Below are 17010 nucleotides of genomic sequence, written 5' to 3'. Positions count from 1 at the left end.
CTAATGAATGCCTACTATAAATATAATAATATATCTTTAATCAATCTAATTAATGCTTATAAATAAAATAATAATAATAATAATAATAATAATATAATATCTACAATCAATCTAATTAATGCCCACTATAAATATAATAATATATCTACAATCAATCTAATTAATGCCCACTATAAATATAATTATATATCTTTAATCAATCTAATTAATGCCTACTATAAATATAATAATATATCTACAATCAATTAAATTAATGCCTATAAATATATGAATCTAATTAATGCCTACTATAAATATAATAATATATCTACAATCAATCTAATTAATGCTTATAAATATAATGATATATCTATAATCAATCTAATTAATGCCTATAAATATAATGATATATCTATAATCAATCTAATTAATGCTTATAAATATAATGATATATCTATAATCAATCTAATTAATGCCTACTATAAATATAATAATATATCTTTAATCAATCTAATTAATGCCTACTATAAATATAATAATATATCTACAATCAATCTAATGAATGCCTATAAAACTATGGATCTAATTAATGCCTATGAATATTTAAATCTATCTACCAATCAACTAATTAATGCCTATACATATACTAATCTAACTACAATTACTCTAATTAATGCCTACAAATCTATTAATCTATTTACAATCAATCTAATTAATAGGTATAAATATTTAAATCTATCAATCTAATTAGTCCCTCTCTGACCCCCTGAAGCAGCTCAGGAACAGCTTCCTCCTTCCTCCCTGTGTGGAAAAGATCAGAAGAAAACAGAATAAATTAATACTTGGTGTAAAAATCATTACCATAATAAATCAGAGAATCATTAAAATGTCTCTTTATATATAGATTTATAGTGGTATGTGTTTTGTGTGTTGTTTTAGATTAAATTGAACTCTGACCTTTCTTTTGGGAGGGGTCTCCACCGCGTCCCTTCGCTCTTCCAGGTCCTGCACGTCCTACAAGAAGCAGAGATAAAGAAGTAAAGGGGTTTAATGTAGAATTGCAGACACTTTATTAATCATTTCACTGCAGAAAATAGAGAACGCTTTTATACCATCAGATAACATCATTATTATTAAATGAGACACATATTGAAGATACTGGAACAAACTCTTACCTGTGCAGCCGGCTCCGCCTCCAGACCTGGGTCCGCCTCCCCAACCAGCACCGAGACTCGAGCACGGGACCTGAAACGAGAAAACACAGAGGTCCAAAAGTTGGTGGTGAGTCTTTTCAGGGATCTGCTCTGTGTTCTGATGGTGGGTGAAGGTGCAGTGACTCCCTGGCCGGTTAGCTCTGGTGGGAAGACGGTGGTGGTGAGGTCCTCCACTGAAGATTCTGAGCACTGTCCAATAAAAAGATTAGATAAGATAGTCCTTTATTAGTCCCACAGTAGTGAAATTCACTCAGTTACAGCAGGAAAAGGACAGCAAGGCACACAGAAACAGAAAGAGATAACAAACTATATTAGTATTAACAATATAAACATTAATATATAATACAAATACATTAAAAACCTGCGTTGCACATAAAGATTATGCACATTATGTTTTAAAAAAGCCTAAACTGGGTCTGATGTAGGTGTGTAAGAGTTTAATAGAGACTCACAGAAGAAAAAGGTGAAGTGTAGACGCTAGAGACGTCTGACTCCTCCTGAAACAAAACAAATACATACTTTAATTCATACTGATCCATCTCTAGTTTTCTTTTTGAGTGTTGTAAAATGTGAATTTGGTCTAAAATTTGAGAATTTTCTATGAAATGTAGTTAAATTGGGTTAAATAACACTGAGCAATCACCTTCGACATCTCCACCTCATCGTCAAGGTCCTCCACCTCCCAGACAGGGTCGGCCAAAGCCTAGAAGAATCAGAGGGGAAGAAATGAGCAGGTTTTCTAAAGCTCTGCAGATCTTCAGTGGTTTTAAGGAGGCAGAGAGATGGAGATGATACTGGATTAACTGTAAACTCTTACCTGTGCAGCTGCACATGGGATGAGCTCAGGCTCTGGTCCAACAAAGTCCAGCTCTGCCACAGGGATCGGCACCAGGACCTTACGGCGGCTGTACCGAGGGAAGGATGGGGTCGTGACGGTGGGGGGAGGGGTGCTGGGGATTGCTGCAGGCTGTGGGCGGGAGGTGGGCACCGTGCGTATGATGCGTTTCACCCAAGCCTTTCGGCACTGTCCAAAAAAAGAGTCCAACAGAAACAAATCGAAACAAACAGCGGCAAAATAAAAAGATAAATTATTTATTATAAACACTCAGGACTGTCCTGAACAGGAATTATCAGAATTACTACCAGAAACACGTTATTATTCACTCTAAAAAACAGAGGTATGATATATGTACTTTTTTGTTCTCAAATTGTACCCTCAAAGATATAATATTGGTCTTTACAGGGTCAGATTTGTTCCCTCTGAAGTACAAACTTTTTCCTAACAGCAATAAGTACAGATTTGTACCATTTAACCAGCCAAAAGGTACATTCAGTTTTCTGTATCACTGCACTGATAAACATAAATATATATATTTTAATTGCAATTTTTTTATTTGAAAGCCAGACAATTTTGGATCAAGTTCTTGACACATATTCAGTTGATTATATATATACACATGATAATGTTTATATGTTTATATGTGGCACAAAAAAAGATGAGTACAAATAAGGACTTTCACTGAAAGATACTCAATATAAGGTACAGACCCAGATACAAGCTTTGTACTCTTTTAAGTACTTACACTTAGTGTACTTATTTTACTTGTTCAGAGAATGAACTTTTAACAGCTTAAACTGAGATTAAGCTCTCAGTCTATGGCTGCACCAAAAAACACATGCTTTACTACACTATATGATACTATACTACACTATTTCGTCGTGCTCTTCCACTGTGCAGCAGTAATGTGGTTTAATATTTAACAAGCAATAATAACAGTTTAATGGGAACTCACGCCAAAAGCCGGGGGACGGATGGTGGAGTTCTCCGAACGGTCAGAACGCACCTGCAATAGAAATATACATATACAATATATTACAACCATTATCTATAATATATCAGCATAAATATGCAAATACAGCATGTGTATCCAATATATTATATATTACATTATACTTTTTTATATCAGAAAAGCCAACTTTACAAGAAAAACTTTACAAGACCTGCATATCTAACTATATTATCTTTATAAAGTAATTTAGAGCTTTTTTACTGCTCTAATGATCATTAAACGAGGCTGTGCATTTAATTTATTGCTTTAAATTCTCTTAAGAAACATGGAAAGCAGTGGACACTATATTATCAGCTTATTTAATAATATTTTGAGCACATAAACCAACCTGTGCAGCTCCCAAACAGATAAAACAACTTCAAAGCCTGTTATCTACAGTAATTAAATATAGTTAAGTTAATATGATAACTAATAATAATGTGTTTAGTCTAGATTAGCTTAGCTTAGTTTAGCTTAGCTTAGTCAACTGCTCATATTATGGTTTTACAGTGTTTACTCAGAGAAACCGCTTCAGAAATGACCTTTAACCCCCACCTAAAAACCACCACCCAGACCTGCTTTAGTTTAATAGTGAGTAATTAATCCAGATCAGTAATAATAAATAAATAAATAAACTCTGAAAGGGTACATCATTTTCTACTGACCTCCAGGGGGCGGACTCTGCTCGGAGACGCCATGTTCGACCGCGGGGTGGCGGTGTCCCTCACCGGCTCCTGTAACCTGTACAAAAACAAAAACAAAAGGGAAAATGCGAAAAAGACAGTTAATAAGAATTAAAATATAGATAATACAGTAATTAATGAGTAATTATAAAGAGTACAGATAATAAACAGTGAGAATAAATCAGTAATATGGTCTGTAGGTGAAGCTGTAGCTGTAGAGAGTCTCCGCGCTGAAAGTCGCTGCTGTTCTGAAGCACAAAAACAACAGAATGAAAACAACAGAATGAAAACAACCGAATTAAAGCGGCCGCGCGTCGCCTAGGCAACCGGGATATCATATAAAAATCAACACATAATAATAATAATAATAATAATAATAATAATAATAATAATAATAATAATAATAATAATAACAATAATAATAATATCCACAGCAATAAACAATAACCACAACAACAATACCAACTCAAAAATAAATAAATAAATAAATAAATAATAATAAAAAAAATCCTTCATTTAAAGGATACAGTACACGCTATAATAACAGAAAACAAACAAGATACACATATTTAATGTTCAGTGAAGTTTAATACAAACCATACATATAAAAGCATATTTACGTGAAATTAAAGTAAATAAATGTAGTTATAGTTATGACACGGACAATATAAAATTATATAAATATTAAAATAAATAAATAAATAAATAATAAATAAATAAATCGACTTCTATACAATTGCAAATGCAAAATAATTAATTAAATGTTTAATTTAATTGAATGTGATTGTGACAAAAATGGCGTAAATAGTTGTATGTTATCACTTTTAACGTTATTTATTTTAATACATACGTTTTTTTAACTGAAACTATTTTAAGTAATTTATTTTTATTATTATTATTATTATTATTATTTTTTTTATTTTTTTTTATATTATTTTTTTTTTTTTTATACATGACACAAACACTCTATGAAATGTATGTTTAGGGGACTTTATCAGAATAAATGTACCGGGAAATAAGAAATAATTAAATAAAGGTTTGATTTAATGTGTTTAACTGTAAAAAAAAAAAAGAAGAAGCATAAATAGTTGTATGTAATCACTTTTATTAAGTTATTTATTTTAATATATAGATTTGATTTATTTTTAACTAAAACAATTAATATATTTATTTATTCATTTATTTCATTTCATTCATTTTATTTATTTATTTATTTTATACAGGATACGGACACTCTACGGAGCCTGTTTATGGGAATTTTTCAGTGTAAATGTGGTGGTAAACGAGCGCCCCCTGCTGGATGAGTTACAACATAACACTCCTTTATCGCCACCGATTTCTTCTGTTTTGTGATTGGCTAATCGTTTTTTCCTCAGCACGCTTATTGGACAGTGCGAACTAACTAACTAAAGAAACTAACTAACTAACTAAATAATGAAATAAAGTATTTCTTTTAATTAATTAATTAATTTATTTATTTTATACAGGAAAAGGACACTAAAATGTGCTTTCATGCTGAAATACTTAGTATTGTGCTCTTTAATATAATTAACATTAATATAATAATATAATAAAATTAACAGGGCTAAATAACATTTAAGGGGAGGTAGAGTCCCCTAAAACAGGTCTACTGACACCCGTATCAAATACTGACTGTAAATACAGTTACAGATTCCAACAGACCGTCCTCATCCTGAACATAAACACACAAATTCACATTTTATATTTTCCTCATCACACTGTGGGGTGAGACAGTTTTACACTGGGGGTAATTTTTGTCCTTGTTTTACTAAGTTACCTTTTACATCCCCTTTAAATCAAGATCACACAACAGAAAACACAGATTATTCCTTTTTTTTTACTCTCAAGAGAACATCCACCAGCGCTGGACGATATGATATAAGATTAATAATAAGTAATAAATGAAGTTTTGTATCTGATGATCTTATCTAGAGTCTGTAGATGTGAATCAGGCTGCACTGGCTGCTGAATGTAGAGTTATGAGTTTTACCCACAGACTTACACTGCTGTAAGTTTCAATTCCCAGCAAGAAAATCAAACCCTGATCTTCCACAGAGAGAACTGTGATGTTATCCACTACACCACCTACTTCATTCATTTATTAATGCATTTATTAATCAGATAAAGAACTTTTATTAAACCCTGAGAAATTAAAATAAACAGCTGAATGTTTAAAAGTCGTGAAGTGGAAAAAGCTCTGGTTTTGGTTGTTTATTAAAAAGTGATTTTACAGCAAATTCAACAAAACCACAACATAAAAAAAGAGACAAACAACAAAAGAATACAATAAATATAAACTTTATTAAAGCTTTAAATACAAACAAATAATATCAAATGCCTAAAATCTATCAATCTGCCAATCAATCTAATTGATGTCTATAAATATATAAATATATGAATCTAATTAATGCTTATAATATATTTATTATATAAATATAATAATTAAAATAATTATATATATTATATAAATATATTAATCTTACTATAATCAATCTAACTAATGCATATAAATATAATAATATATATACAATCAATGTAATTAATGCCTATTAATATATGAATCTAATGAATGCCTACTATAAATAATAATATATCTACAATCAATCTAATGAATGGCTATAAATATAATAATAATAATAATAATAATAATAATAATAATAATACATCTACAATCAATCTAATTAATGCTTATAAATATAATAATAATAATATATCTCAAATCAGTCTAATGAATGCCTACTATAAATATAATAATAATAATATATCTACAATCAATCTAATTAATGCTTATAAATATAATAATAATATCTATAATCAATATAATTAATGCCCACTATAAATATAATAATATATCTACAATCAATCTAATTAATGCCCACTATAAATAAAATAATAATAATAATAATAATAATAATATCTACAATCAATCTAATTAATGCCCACTATAAATATAATAATATATCTTTAATCAATCTAATCAATGCCTACTATAAATATAATTATATATCTTTAATCAATCTAATTAATGCCCACTATAAATATAATAATATATCTACAATCAATCTAATGAATGGCTATAAATATAATAATATATCTTTAATCAATCTAATTAATGCTTATAAATAAAATAAAAATAATAATAATAATAATAATAATAATAATAATAATAATAATATATCTACAATCAATCTAATTAATGCTTATAAATATAATAATAATAATAATAATAATAATAATAATAATATATCTACAATCAATCTAATTAATGCCTACTATAAATATAATTATATATCTACAATCAATCTAATTAATGCCCACTATAAATATAATAATATATCTTTAATCAATCTAATTAATGCCTACTATAAATATAATTATATATCTTTAATCAATCTAATTAATGCCCACTATAAATATAATAATATATCTACAATCAATCTAATGAATGGCTATAAATATAATAATATATCTTTAATCAATCTAATTAATGCTTATAAATAAAATAATAATAATAATAATAATAATAATAATATCTACAATCAATCTAATTAATGCTTATAAATATAATAATAATAATAATAATAATAATAATAATAATAATAATATCTACAATCAATCTAATTAATGCCCACTATAAATATAATTATATATCTTTAATCAATCTAATTAATACCTACTATAAATATAATAATATATCTTTAATCAATCTAATTAATGCCTACTATAAATATAATTATATATCTTTAATCAATCTAATTAATACCTACTATAAATATAATAATATATCTACAATCAATCTAATTAATGCCCACTATAAATATAATAATATATCTACAATCAATGAAATTAATGCCTATAAATATATGAATCTAATTAATGCCTAGTATAAATATAATAATATACCTACAATCAATCAAATTAATGCCTACTATAAATATAATAATATATTTTCAATCAATCTAAGTAATGCCTACTATAAATATAATAATATATCTTCAATCAATTTAATTAATGCCCACTATAAATATAATAATATATCTACAATCAATCTAATGAATGCCTATAAAACTATGGATCTAATTAATGCCTATGAATATTTAAATCTATCTACCAATCAACTAATTAATGCCTATACATATACTAATCTAACTACAATTACTCTAATTAATGCCTACAAATCTATTAATCTATTTACAATCAATCTAATTAATAGGTATAAATATTTAAATCTATCAATCTAATTAATCCCTCTCTGACCCCCTGAAGCAGCTCAGGAACAGCTTCCTCCTTCCTCCCTGTGTGGAAAAGATCAGAAGAAAACAGAATAAATTAAGACTTGGAGTAAAAATCATTACTATAATAAATCAGAGAATCATTAAAATGTCTCTTTATATATAGATTTATAGTGGTATGTGTTTTGTGTGTTGCTTTAGATTAAATTGAACTCTGACCTTTCTTTTGGGAGGGGTCTCCACCGCGTCCCTTCGCTCTTCCAGGTCCTGCACGTCCTACAAGAAACAGAGATAAAGAAGTAAAGGGGTTTAATGTAGAATTGCAGACACTTTATTAATCATTTCACTGCAGAAAATAGAGAACGCTTTTATACCATCAGATAACATCATTATTATTAAATGAGACACATACTGAAGATACTGGAACAAACTCTTACCTGTGCAGCCGGCTCCGCCTCCAGACCTGGGTCCGCCTCCCCAACCAGCACCGAGACTCGAGCACGGGACCTGAAACGAGAAAACACAGAGGTCCAAAAGTTGGTGGTGAGTCTTTTCAGGAATCTGCTCTGTGTTCTGATGGTGGGTGAAGGTGCAGTGACTCCCTGGCCGGTTAGCTCTGGTGGGAAGACGGTGGTGGTGAGGTCCTCCACTGAAGATTCTGAGCACTGTCCAATAAAAAGATTAGATAAGATAGTCCTTTATTAGTCCCACAGTAGTGAAATTCACTCAGTTACAGCAGTAAAAGGACAGCAAGGAACACAGAAACAGAAAGAGATAACAAACTATATTAGTATTAACAATATAAACATTAATATATAATACAAATACATTAAAAACCTGCGTTGCACATAAAGATTATGCACATTATGTTTTAAAAAAGCCTAAACTGGTCTGATGTAGGTGTGTAAGAGTTTAATAGAGACTCACAGAAGAAAAAGGTGAAGTGTAGACGCTAGAGACGTCTGACTCCTCCTGAAACAAAACAAATACATACTTTAATTCATACTGATCCATCTCTAGTTTTCTTTTTGAGTGTTGTAAAATGTGAATTTGGTCTAAAATTTGAGAATTTTCTATGAAATGTAGTTAAATTGGGTTAAATAACACTGAGCGCTCACCTTCGACATCTCCACCTCATCGTCGAGGTCCTCCACCTCCCAGACAGGGTCGGCCAAAGCCTAGAAGAATCAGAGAGGAAGGAATTAGCAGGTTTTCTAAAGCTCTGCAGATCTTCAGTGGTTTTAAGGAGGCAGAGAGATGGAGATGATACTGGATTAACTGTAAACTCTTACCTGTGCAGCTGCACCTGGGATGAGCTCAGGCTCTGGTCCAACAAAGTCCAGCTCTGCCACAGGGATCGGCACCAGGACCTTACGGCGGCTGTACCGAGGGAAGGACGGGGTCGTGACGGTGGGGGGAGGGGTGCTGGGGATTGCTGCAGGCTGTGGGCGGGAGGTGTGCACCGTGCGTATGATGCGTTTCACCCAAGCCTTTCGGCACTGTCCAAAAAAAGAGTCCAACAGAAACAAATCTAAACAAACAGCGGCAAAATAAAAAGATAAATTATTTATTATAAACACTCAGGACTGTCCTGAACAGGAATTATCAGAATTACTACCAGAAACACGTTATTATTCACTCTAAAAAACAGAGGTATGATATATGTACTTTTTTGTTCTCAAATTGTACCCTCAAAGATATAATATTGGTCTTTACAGGGTCAGATTTGTTCCCTCTGAAGTACAAACTTTTTCCTAACAGCAATAAGTACAGATTTGTACCATTTAACCAGCCAAAAGGTACATTCAGTTTTCTGTATCACTGCACTGATAAACATAAATATATATATTTTAACTGCATTTTTTTTATTTGAAAGCCAGACAATTTTGGATCAAGTTCTTGACACATATTCAGTTGATTATATATATATACATGATAATGTTTATATGTTTATATGTTTATATGTGGCACAAAAAAAGATGAGTACAAATAAGGACTTTCACTGAAAGATACTCAATATAAGGTACAGCCCCAGATACAAGCTTTGTACTCTTTTAAGTACTTACACTTAGTGTACTTATTTTACTTGTTCAGAGAATGAACTTTTAACAGCTTAAACTGAGATTAAGCTCTCAGTCTATGGCTGCACCAAAAAACACATGCTTTACTACACTATATGATACTATACTACACTATTTCTTCGTGCTCTTCCACTGTGCAGCAGTAATGTGGTTTAATATTTAACAAGCAATAATAACAGTTTAATGGGAACTCACGCCAAAAGCCGGGGGACGGATGGTGGAGTTCTCCGAACGGTCAGAACGCACCTGCAATAGAAATATACATTTACAATATATTACAACCATTATCTATAATATATCAGCATGAATATGCAAATACAGTATGTGTATCCAATATATTATATATTACATTATACTTTTTTATATCAGAAAAGCCAACTTTACAAGAAAAACTTTACAAGACCTACATATCTAACTATATTATCTTTATAAAGTAATTTAGAGCTTTTTTACTGCTCTAATGATCATTAAACGAGGCTGTGCATTTAATTTATTGCTTTAAATTCTCTTCAGAAACATGGAAAGCAGTGGACACTATATTATCAGCTTATTTAATAATATTTTGAGCACATAAACCAACCTGTGCAGCTCCCAAACAGATAAAACAACTTCAAAGCCTGTTATCTACAGTAATTAAATATAGTTAAGTTAATATGATAACTAATAATAATGTGTTTAGTCTAGATTAGCTTAGCTTAGCTTAGTCAACTGCTCATATTATGGTTTTACAGTGTTTACTCAGAGAAACCGCTTCAGAAATGACCTTTAACCCCCACCTAAAAACCACCACCCAGACCTGCTTTAGTTTAATAGTGAGTAATTAATCCAGATCAGTAATAATAAATAAATAAATAAACTCTGAAAGGGTAAATCATTTTCTACTGACCTCCAGGGGGCGGACTCTGCTCGGAGACGCCATGTTCGACCGCGGGGTGGCGGTGTCCCTCACCGGCTCCTGTAACCTGTACAAAAACAAAAACAAAAGGGAAAAAGCGAAAAAGACAGTTAATAAGAATTAAAATATAGATAATACAGTAATTAATGAGTAATTATAAAGAGTACAGATAATAAACAGTGAGAATAAATCAGTAATATGGTCTGTAGGTGAAGCTGTAGCTGTAGAGAGTCTCCGCGCTGAAAGTCGCTGCTATTCTGAAGCACAAAAACAACAGAATGAAAACAACCGAATTAAAGCGGCGGCGCGTCGCCTAGGCAACCGGGATATCATATAAAAAAAACTGTAATAATAATAATAATAATAATAATAATAATAATAATAATAATAATAATAATAATAATAATAATAATAATAATATCCACAGCAATAAACAATAACCACCACAACAAAACCAACTCAAAAATAAATAAGTAAATAAATAAATAAATAAATAAATAAATAATAAAAAAACATTCATTTAAAGGATACAGTACAAGCTATAATAACAGAAAACAAACAAGACATGCATATTTAATGTTCAGTGAAGTTTAATACAAACCATACATATAAAAGCATATTTATGTGAAATTAAAGTAAATAATTATATTTATAGTTATAACACAGACATTATTAAATTATATTAATATTAAAATAAATAAATAAATAAATCGACTTCTATACAATTGCAAATTCAAAATAATTACTTAAATGTTTAATTTAATTTAATTTAATTTAATGTGATTGTGACAAAAATGGCGAAAATAGTTGTATGTTATAACTTTTAATGTTATTTATTTTAATACATACGTTTTTTTAACTGAAACTATTTTAAGTAATTTATTATTATTATTATTATGTTTTTATTTATTTATTTTTATACATGACACAAACACTCTATAAAATGTCTGTTTAAGGGACTTTATCAGAGTAAATGTACCGGGAAATGAGAAATAATTAATTAAAGGTTTAATTGAATGTAAAAACTGTAAAAAAAGAAGCATAAATAGTTGTATGTAATCACTTTTATTAAGTTATTTATTTTAGTAAATAGATTTGATAGATTGTTACCTGAAACAATTAATATATTTATTTATTTATTTCATTTCATTCATTTTGTTTATTTATTTTTATACAGGATAAGGACACTCTACGGAGTCTTTGTTTATGGGAATTTTTCAGTGTAAATGTGGTGGTAAACGAGCTCCCCCTGCTGGATAAGTTACAACATAACACTCCTTTATCCCCACCAACTTCTTCTTTTCTGTGATTGGCTAATCGTTTTTTACTCAGCACGCTTATTGGACAGTGCAGACTAACTAACTAACTAACTAACTAACTAACTAACTAACTAACTAACTAAATAAATAAATAAAGTATTTATTTTTATTTCATTTATTTTGTATTTATTTTATACAGGAAAAGGACACTAAAAAAAGGGACTAAAACGTGCTTTCATGCTGAAATACTTGGTATTGTGCTCTTTAATATAATTAACATTAATATAATAATATAATAAAATTAACAGGGCTAAATAACATTTAAGGGGAGGTAGAGTCCCCTAAAACAGGTCTACTGACACCCGTATCAAATACTGACTGTAAATACAGTTATAGATTCCACCAGACCGTCCTCATCCTGAACATGTACACACAAATTCACATTTTACATTTTCCCCATCACACTGTGGGGTGTGTTATACACTGTAGTATTTTTTGTCATTTTTACTAATTAACCCTTTACATCCCCTTTAAATTAAGATCACACAACAGAAAAACACAGATTATTCCATTTTTTACTCTCAAGAGAACATCCACCAGCGCTGGACGATATGATATAAGATTAATAATAAGTAATAAATGAAGTTTTGTATCTGATAATCTTATCTAGAGTCTGTAGATTTGAATCAGGCTGCACAGGCTGCTGAATGTAGAGTTATGAGTTTTACCCACAGACTTATACTGCTGTGAGTTTCAATTCCCAGCAAGAAAATCAAACCCTGATCTTCCACAGAGAGAACTGTGATGTTATCCACTACACCACCTACTTCATTCATTTATTAATGCATTTATTAATCAGATAAAGAGCTTTTATTAAACCCTGAGAAATTAAAATAAACAGCTGAATGTTTAAAAGTTGTAAAGTGGAAAAAGCTCTGGTTTTGGTTGTTTATTAAAGAGTGATTTTACAGCGAATTCAACAAAACCACAACATAAAAAACAGACAAACAACAAAATAATACAGTAAATATAAACTTTATTAAAGCTGTAAATATAAACAAATAATCTCAAATGTCTAAGATGGGAGGATCTATCAATCTACCAATCAATCTAATTGATGGCTATGAATATATAAATACATGAATCTAAATAATGGCTATAAATATATAAATCTATGAATCTAATTAATGCCTGTAAATATTTAAATATATTAATCTAATTAATGCCTATACATATTTAAATCTATCTACCAATAAATCTAATTAATGCCTATAAATATATGAATCTAATTAAAGCCTATTCATATATAAAGCTATGAATCTAATTAATGCCTATAAATATATAAATCTATCTACCAATCAATCTAATTAATGGCTATAAATATAATAATAATATATCTAAATAAATCTTATTAATGTCTATAAATATAATAATAATATATGTACAATCAATCTAATTAAAGGCTATAAATATAATAATATATCTACAATCAATCTAATTAATATCTATAAATATAAAAATTATATATATAAATAAATCGAATTAATGTCTATAAATATAATAATAATATATCTACAATCAATCTAATTAATGGCTATAAATATAATAATATATCTACAATCAATCTAATTAATAGCTATAAATATAATAATATATCTACAATCAATCTAATGAATGCCTATAAAATATTAATCTAATTAATGCTTATACATATACTTATCTAACTACAGTCACTCTAATCAATGCCTATTGTATAGTACACACATATTTATTTAAAGGGGACAATAACAATATTGTCTGTATGATCCCGTATGATGAAAAATACCATATGATTATAAATATAAAATTTAAGTTAAACAGAATGATTTATTTAATTAAATAAATAAAAAAAGGAAGTCAACAAATTCTTAATATATAAATAATACAATATATACATATATTCAGTATTTCTATACTTTTAGTTTGGTGTATTATACGCTTATACTTTGCACACACATTTTACTAAATGTAGTATGCTTCCATCAAATTTCGTTAGGCTTTGTAAATTTACTATAGTAATAATATTTATATATATATATATAGGGTATATAAAGGGTTCTATTTAGTACCTAAAAAGGGTTCTTTGGCTCGTAACAATAGTGGAACCCTTTTTGGTGCTATATAGAACCCTTTTTTAAAGGTTTTTTTTTCTTTAACAGAAGAATATATAGCACCCTATGAAAAGGGTGCTATATATTCTTCTGTTAAAAAAAAACTCCAGCAGCAGTGCTACGCTTAGAATAAATAGGAGGACAATAAATAATGCAGACTAAAGACTGTATAAAAGCAAAGGAAATAAAAAGGTAAGGATATTGAAAGAGAAAAGTGGATACTTGTGTAAATGTAACAATAAAAATGCTCATCCTTTTTAAATTCAAGTACTTATGTGCATGACTAAAATCACCAAAAATACAAAGCTAAACTAAACTAAACCTTGGCATTTGCCCATACAATGCATATAGCATCTGTGTGGGGTGGGGTTAAGTGCAGCATTTATAGTTCTAAAATAAACACATATGGAAACACAACAAACCGGAAATATGCTGGATGTTACACTAAATGTAGCAAAATGATAAACTATTAAATACATTTAATTAAACAGCAATTAAACTGCTGTGAGAAGTCCTTCATCCTACACAGCTCTTATTTACAAAATCTACTTACAGAGAGAACTGAATACTCATTTCAGTGTAATTTCCTCTTCTTTCATTTTAAACACAAATGCTTCAAAGAATGTAAGAGTTTTTTAAGTCCCTTAGGGTATTCCACTCCGAAGACAAAGTAGGTGCTGAACAGTACACAGAGGGCAAGGGAGATGTCTGTGCAGTCTTCCACTATGATTTCCTTGTCCATGGTGACTTTCACCAAACTGTGCTGCAAGGGCACTCCCTCCTTACACCCACTCAGGATAATCTGTGGTGTGACCACCTGGAATGTGCCTGACTACACAAAAATTACCAGTGCTGTAAAAGAGATAAATACATCAACATGTAACACATTTGAGTTTTTAAAGAAACTTACTTCCTCAAATGTGAAGAGAAATGAGGCATCCTCACTGAACAGAGACGGAAGGCACAGGATGGCTGTCTCCAACTGCAGACCTCTGATCAATAAAAATAATTATGAACTCAACACTGTCCACTCACTGCCCACTCTATTAGACACTTCCTATACAGAGAAACTGATGGACTACTATCAGTAATTATAAAACTACATAGTGCTTGTATATGATCAGTTACAAACAAGGGGTGGTCATAGTATTCTGACATGATGTGTACCTCATTTGGATATTTACCATGTATATTTATCAAAATCAATCATTGTACAAAATAGTGCAATGGTTTTTTTTTTTTTTAATTATGGTTGTACTATGATAATTCTTACCTTTTTTTACTGCACCTTACTGACAGGCACTAAAGTGACTTGCTTGTCTACATCGATGTGTTGAAGAGCTTTCATTTCCAAAAGCAGCTGTTGGAAGTTCAAGAACAAAGGTGTCAGCATGTAACAAAATGTGTTAATTGCAAACTGACCAAGGCAAAAAAAAACAAAAAAAACATACGATTTCAGGAAGTCTGAGGCAAGGGAATTCCATCAAAATCTCTCTTGTAGGATGGGAGAGGATATATGTCCTTCGGTACTCTCTTGTCTTTGTCATTTGCTCTTGCAGGAACATCATATCTGGGCGAATTTTCTTTACCTCTTCAGCCATAGCCTTCACAATTTCAGTAATGTTTCTTTCCTCCACACACACTTCTTCTGTTGCAGTAGGATCATTATTAATACATTCAACATTAACTGCCACAATAGACAATAAATAATAGTGAAATGTAAGATCTACACAGATACAGTGCGCGGGTTCTGTTGTACTTACAGGGAGGGGTTCTCACTGCATTAAGTGGTATTTGGACAACCTCAGATGTACGTTTTCTGCCAGCACCTGTAATGGCAAACTTTCTTCTCATTCTGGCCACTTCTTCATCACTGACCAAGGGACGTCTTTCCTTTTTAAATTTGTTCTTTAAGGACTCATGCAAAGCATCCTAACAATCAGAAAAATTAGGCACCAGCGTAAAGCCATTTACACCAACATCTGCAAAGAAAAAAGTTTAATGTTAAAGGTCACCTTCCGCGAAAATCCGATTTTTCTTGTTTTTTGTGGAATACAGTAGGTCTCTCCGAGTTGAATGTGTACACCTGCACATTAAACTGTTTTGCAGCCCCCATTGTCTGCAGGAGCTAAGCAAAGAAAACCCCCCTCCCCCCCTCCGAAAAACGGGTGAATTTTGAATTATCTTTCTGCCTACGTAGGCAGAAACTCACAGACCAGCCCACCTTGGCTCGAGAAACTCCCAGAGGCGGAGCTGAAGCGACGCAACATCACCGCTCATCAGTTAGGAGGTGGGAGGCAGTGAGCGGCAGAGCGGTGGAGGGGCGTCGCAGTGCTCCTAGCCAATCAGAGGAGAGATATTTGCATGCTGTTTGCATGTATGAATATTCATGAGCAAAGCTGGAATCCGGTCATTTTGGACACACCCCTAAAACAGTCCATTAAAAAAGAGCTATACAGAGACACCTGAGCACTTTTTTTTTACAAAAACGGCTCACATGTCATTCATTCATACTAGAGACCACAACTAGACATTTTAAAATGAAAGAAAAAACGACGGAAGGTGACCTTTAAATACTTACATAACCTGATCCAAAGTTCTCTTTCAGGTATGGGTACAGTTATGAGTGAAGACAACAACTCAACATACTGGTGATGGGTTGGTTAC

General features: G+C 30.7%; 1 protein-coding gene across 4 annotated transcripts; it reads right to left on the bottom strand.

The window, feature by feature from the left end:
• Positions 1 to 274: 274 nt before the first annotated feature.
• LOC111191391 (uncharacterized) lies at positions 275 to 11144 on the bottom strand. Of its 4 annotated transcripts, none has more exons than XM_049470219.1 (8): positions 10926 to 11144; positions 10235 to 10285; positions 9251 to 9457; positions 1837 to 1896; positions 1646 to 1690; positions 1155 to 1382; positions 937 to 993; positions 275 to 780 (listed from the first exon to the last, which is right to left on the bottom strand). In XM_049470219.1, exons 1-8 carry the CDS (start codon positions 10956 to 10958, stop codon positions 727 to 729), a joined length of 735 nt encoding a protein of 244 aa, XP_049326176.1. In that variant the 5' UTR covers positions 10959 to 11144; the 3' UTR covers positions 275 to 726. The 4 variants fall into 4 exon arrangements, with proteins under 4 accessions (XP_049326176.1, XP_049326175.1, XP_049326174.1 ...); XM_049470218.1 differs by lacking the exon at positions 9251 to 9457 and adding an exon at positions 2011 to 2217 and having other exon boundaries at positions 277 to 780; positions 10926 to 11143; XM_049470217.1 differs by lacking the exons at positions 9251 to 9457; positions 10235 to 10285 and adding exons at positions 2011 to 2217; positions 2987 to 3037 and having other exon boundaries at positions 279 to 780; positions 10926 to 11142.
• Between the last annotated feature and the right edge of the window lie 5866 nt (positions 11145 to 17010).

The sequence above is a fragment of the Astyanax mexicanus genome, chromosome 22, assembly GCF_023375975.1.
Source record: "Astyanax mexicanus isolate ESR-SI-001 chromosome 22, AstMex3_surface, whole genome shotgun sequence".
In the NCBI taxonomy this organism is placed as follows: Eukaryota; Metazoa; Chordata; class Actinopteri; order Characiformes; family Acestrorhamphidae; genus Astyanax; species Astyanax mexicanus.
The sequence above is the reverse complement of the archived record's forward strand: the minus strand, read 5'-3'. Positions and strand labels throughout refer to the sequence as shown.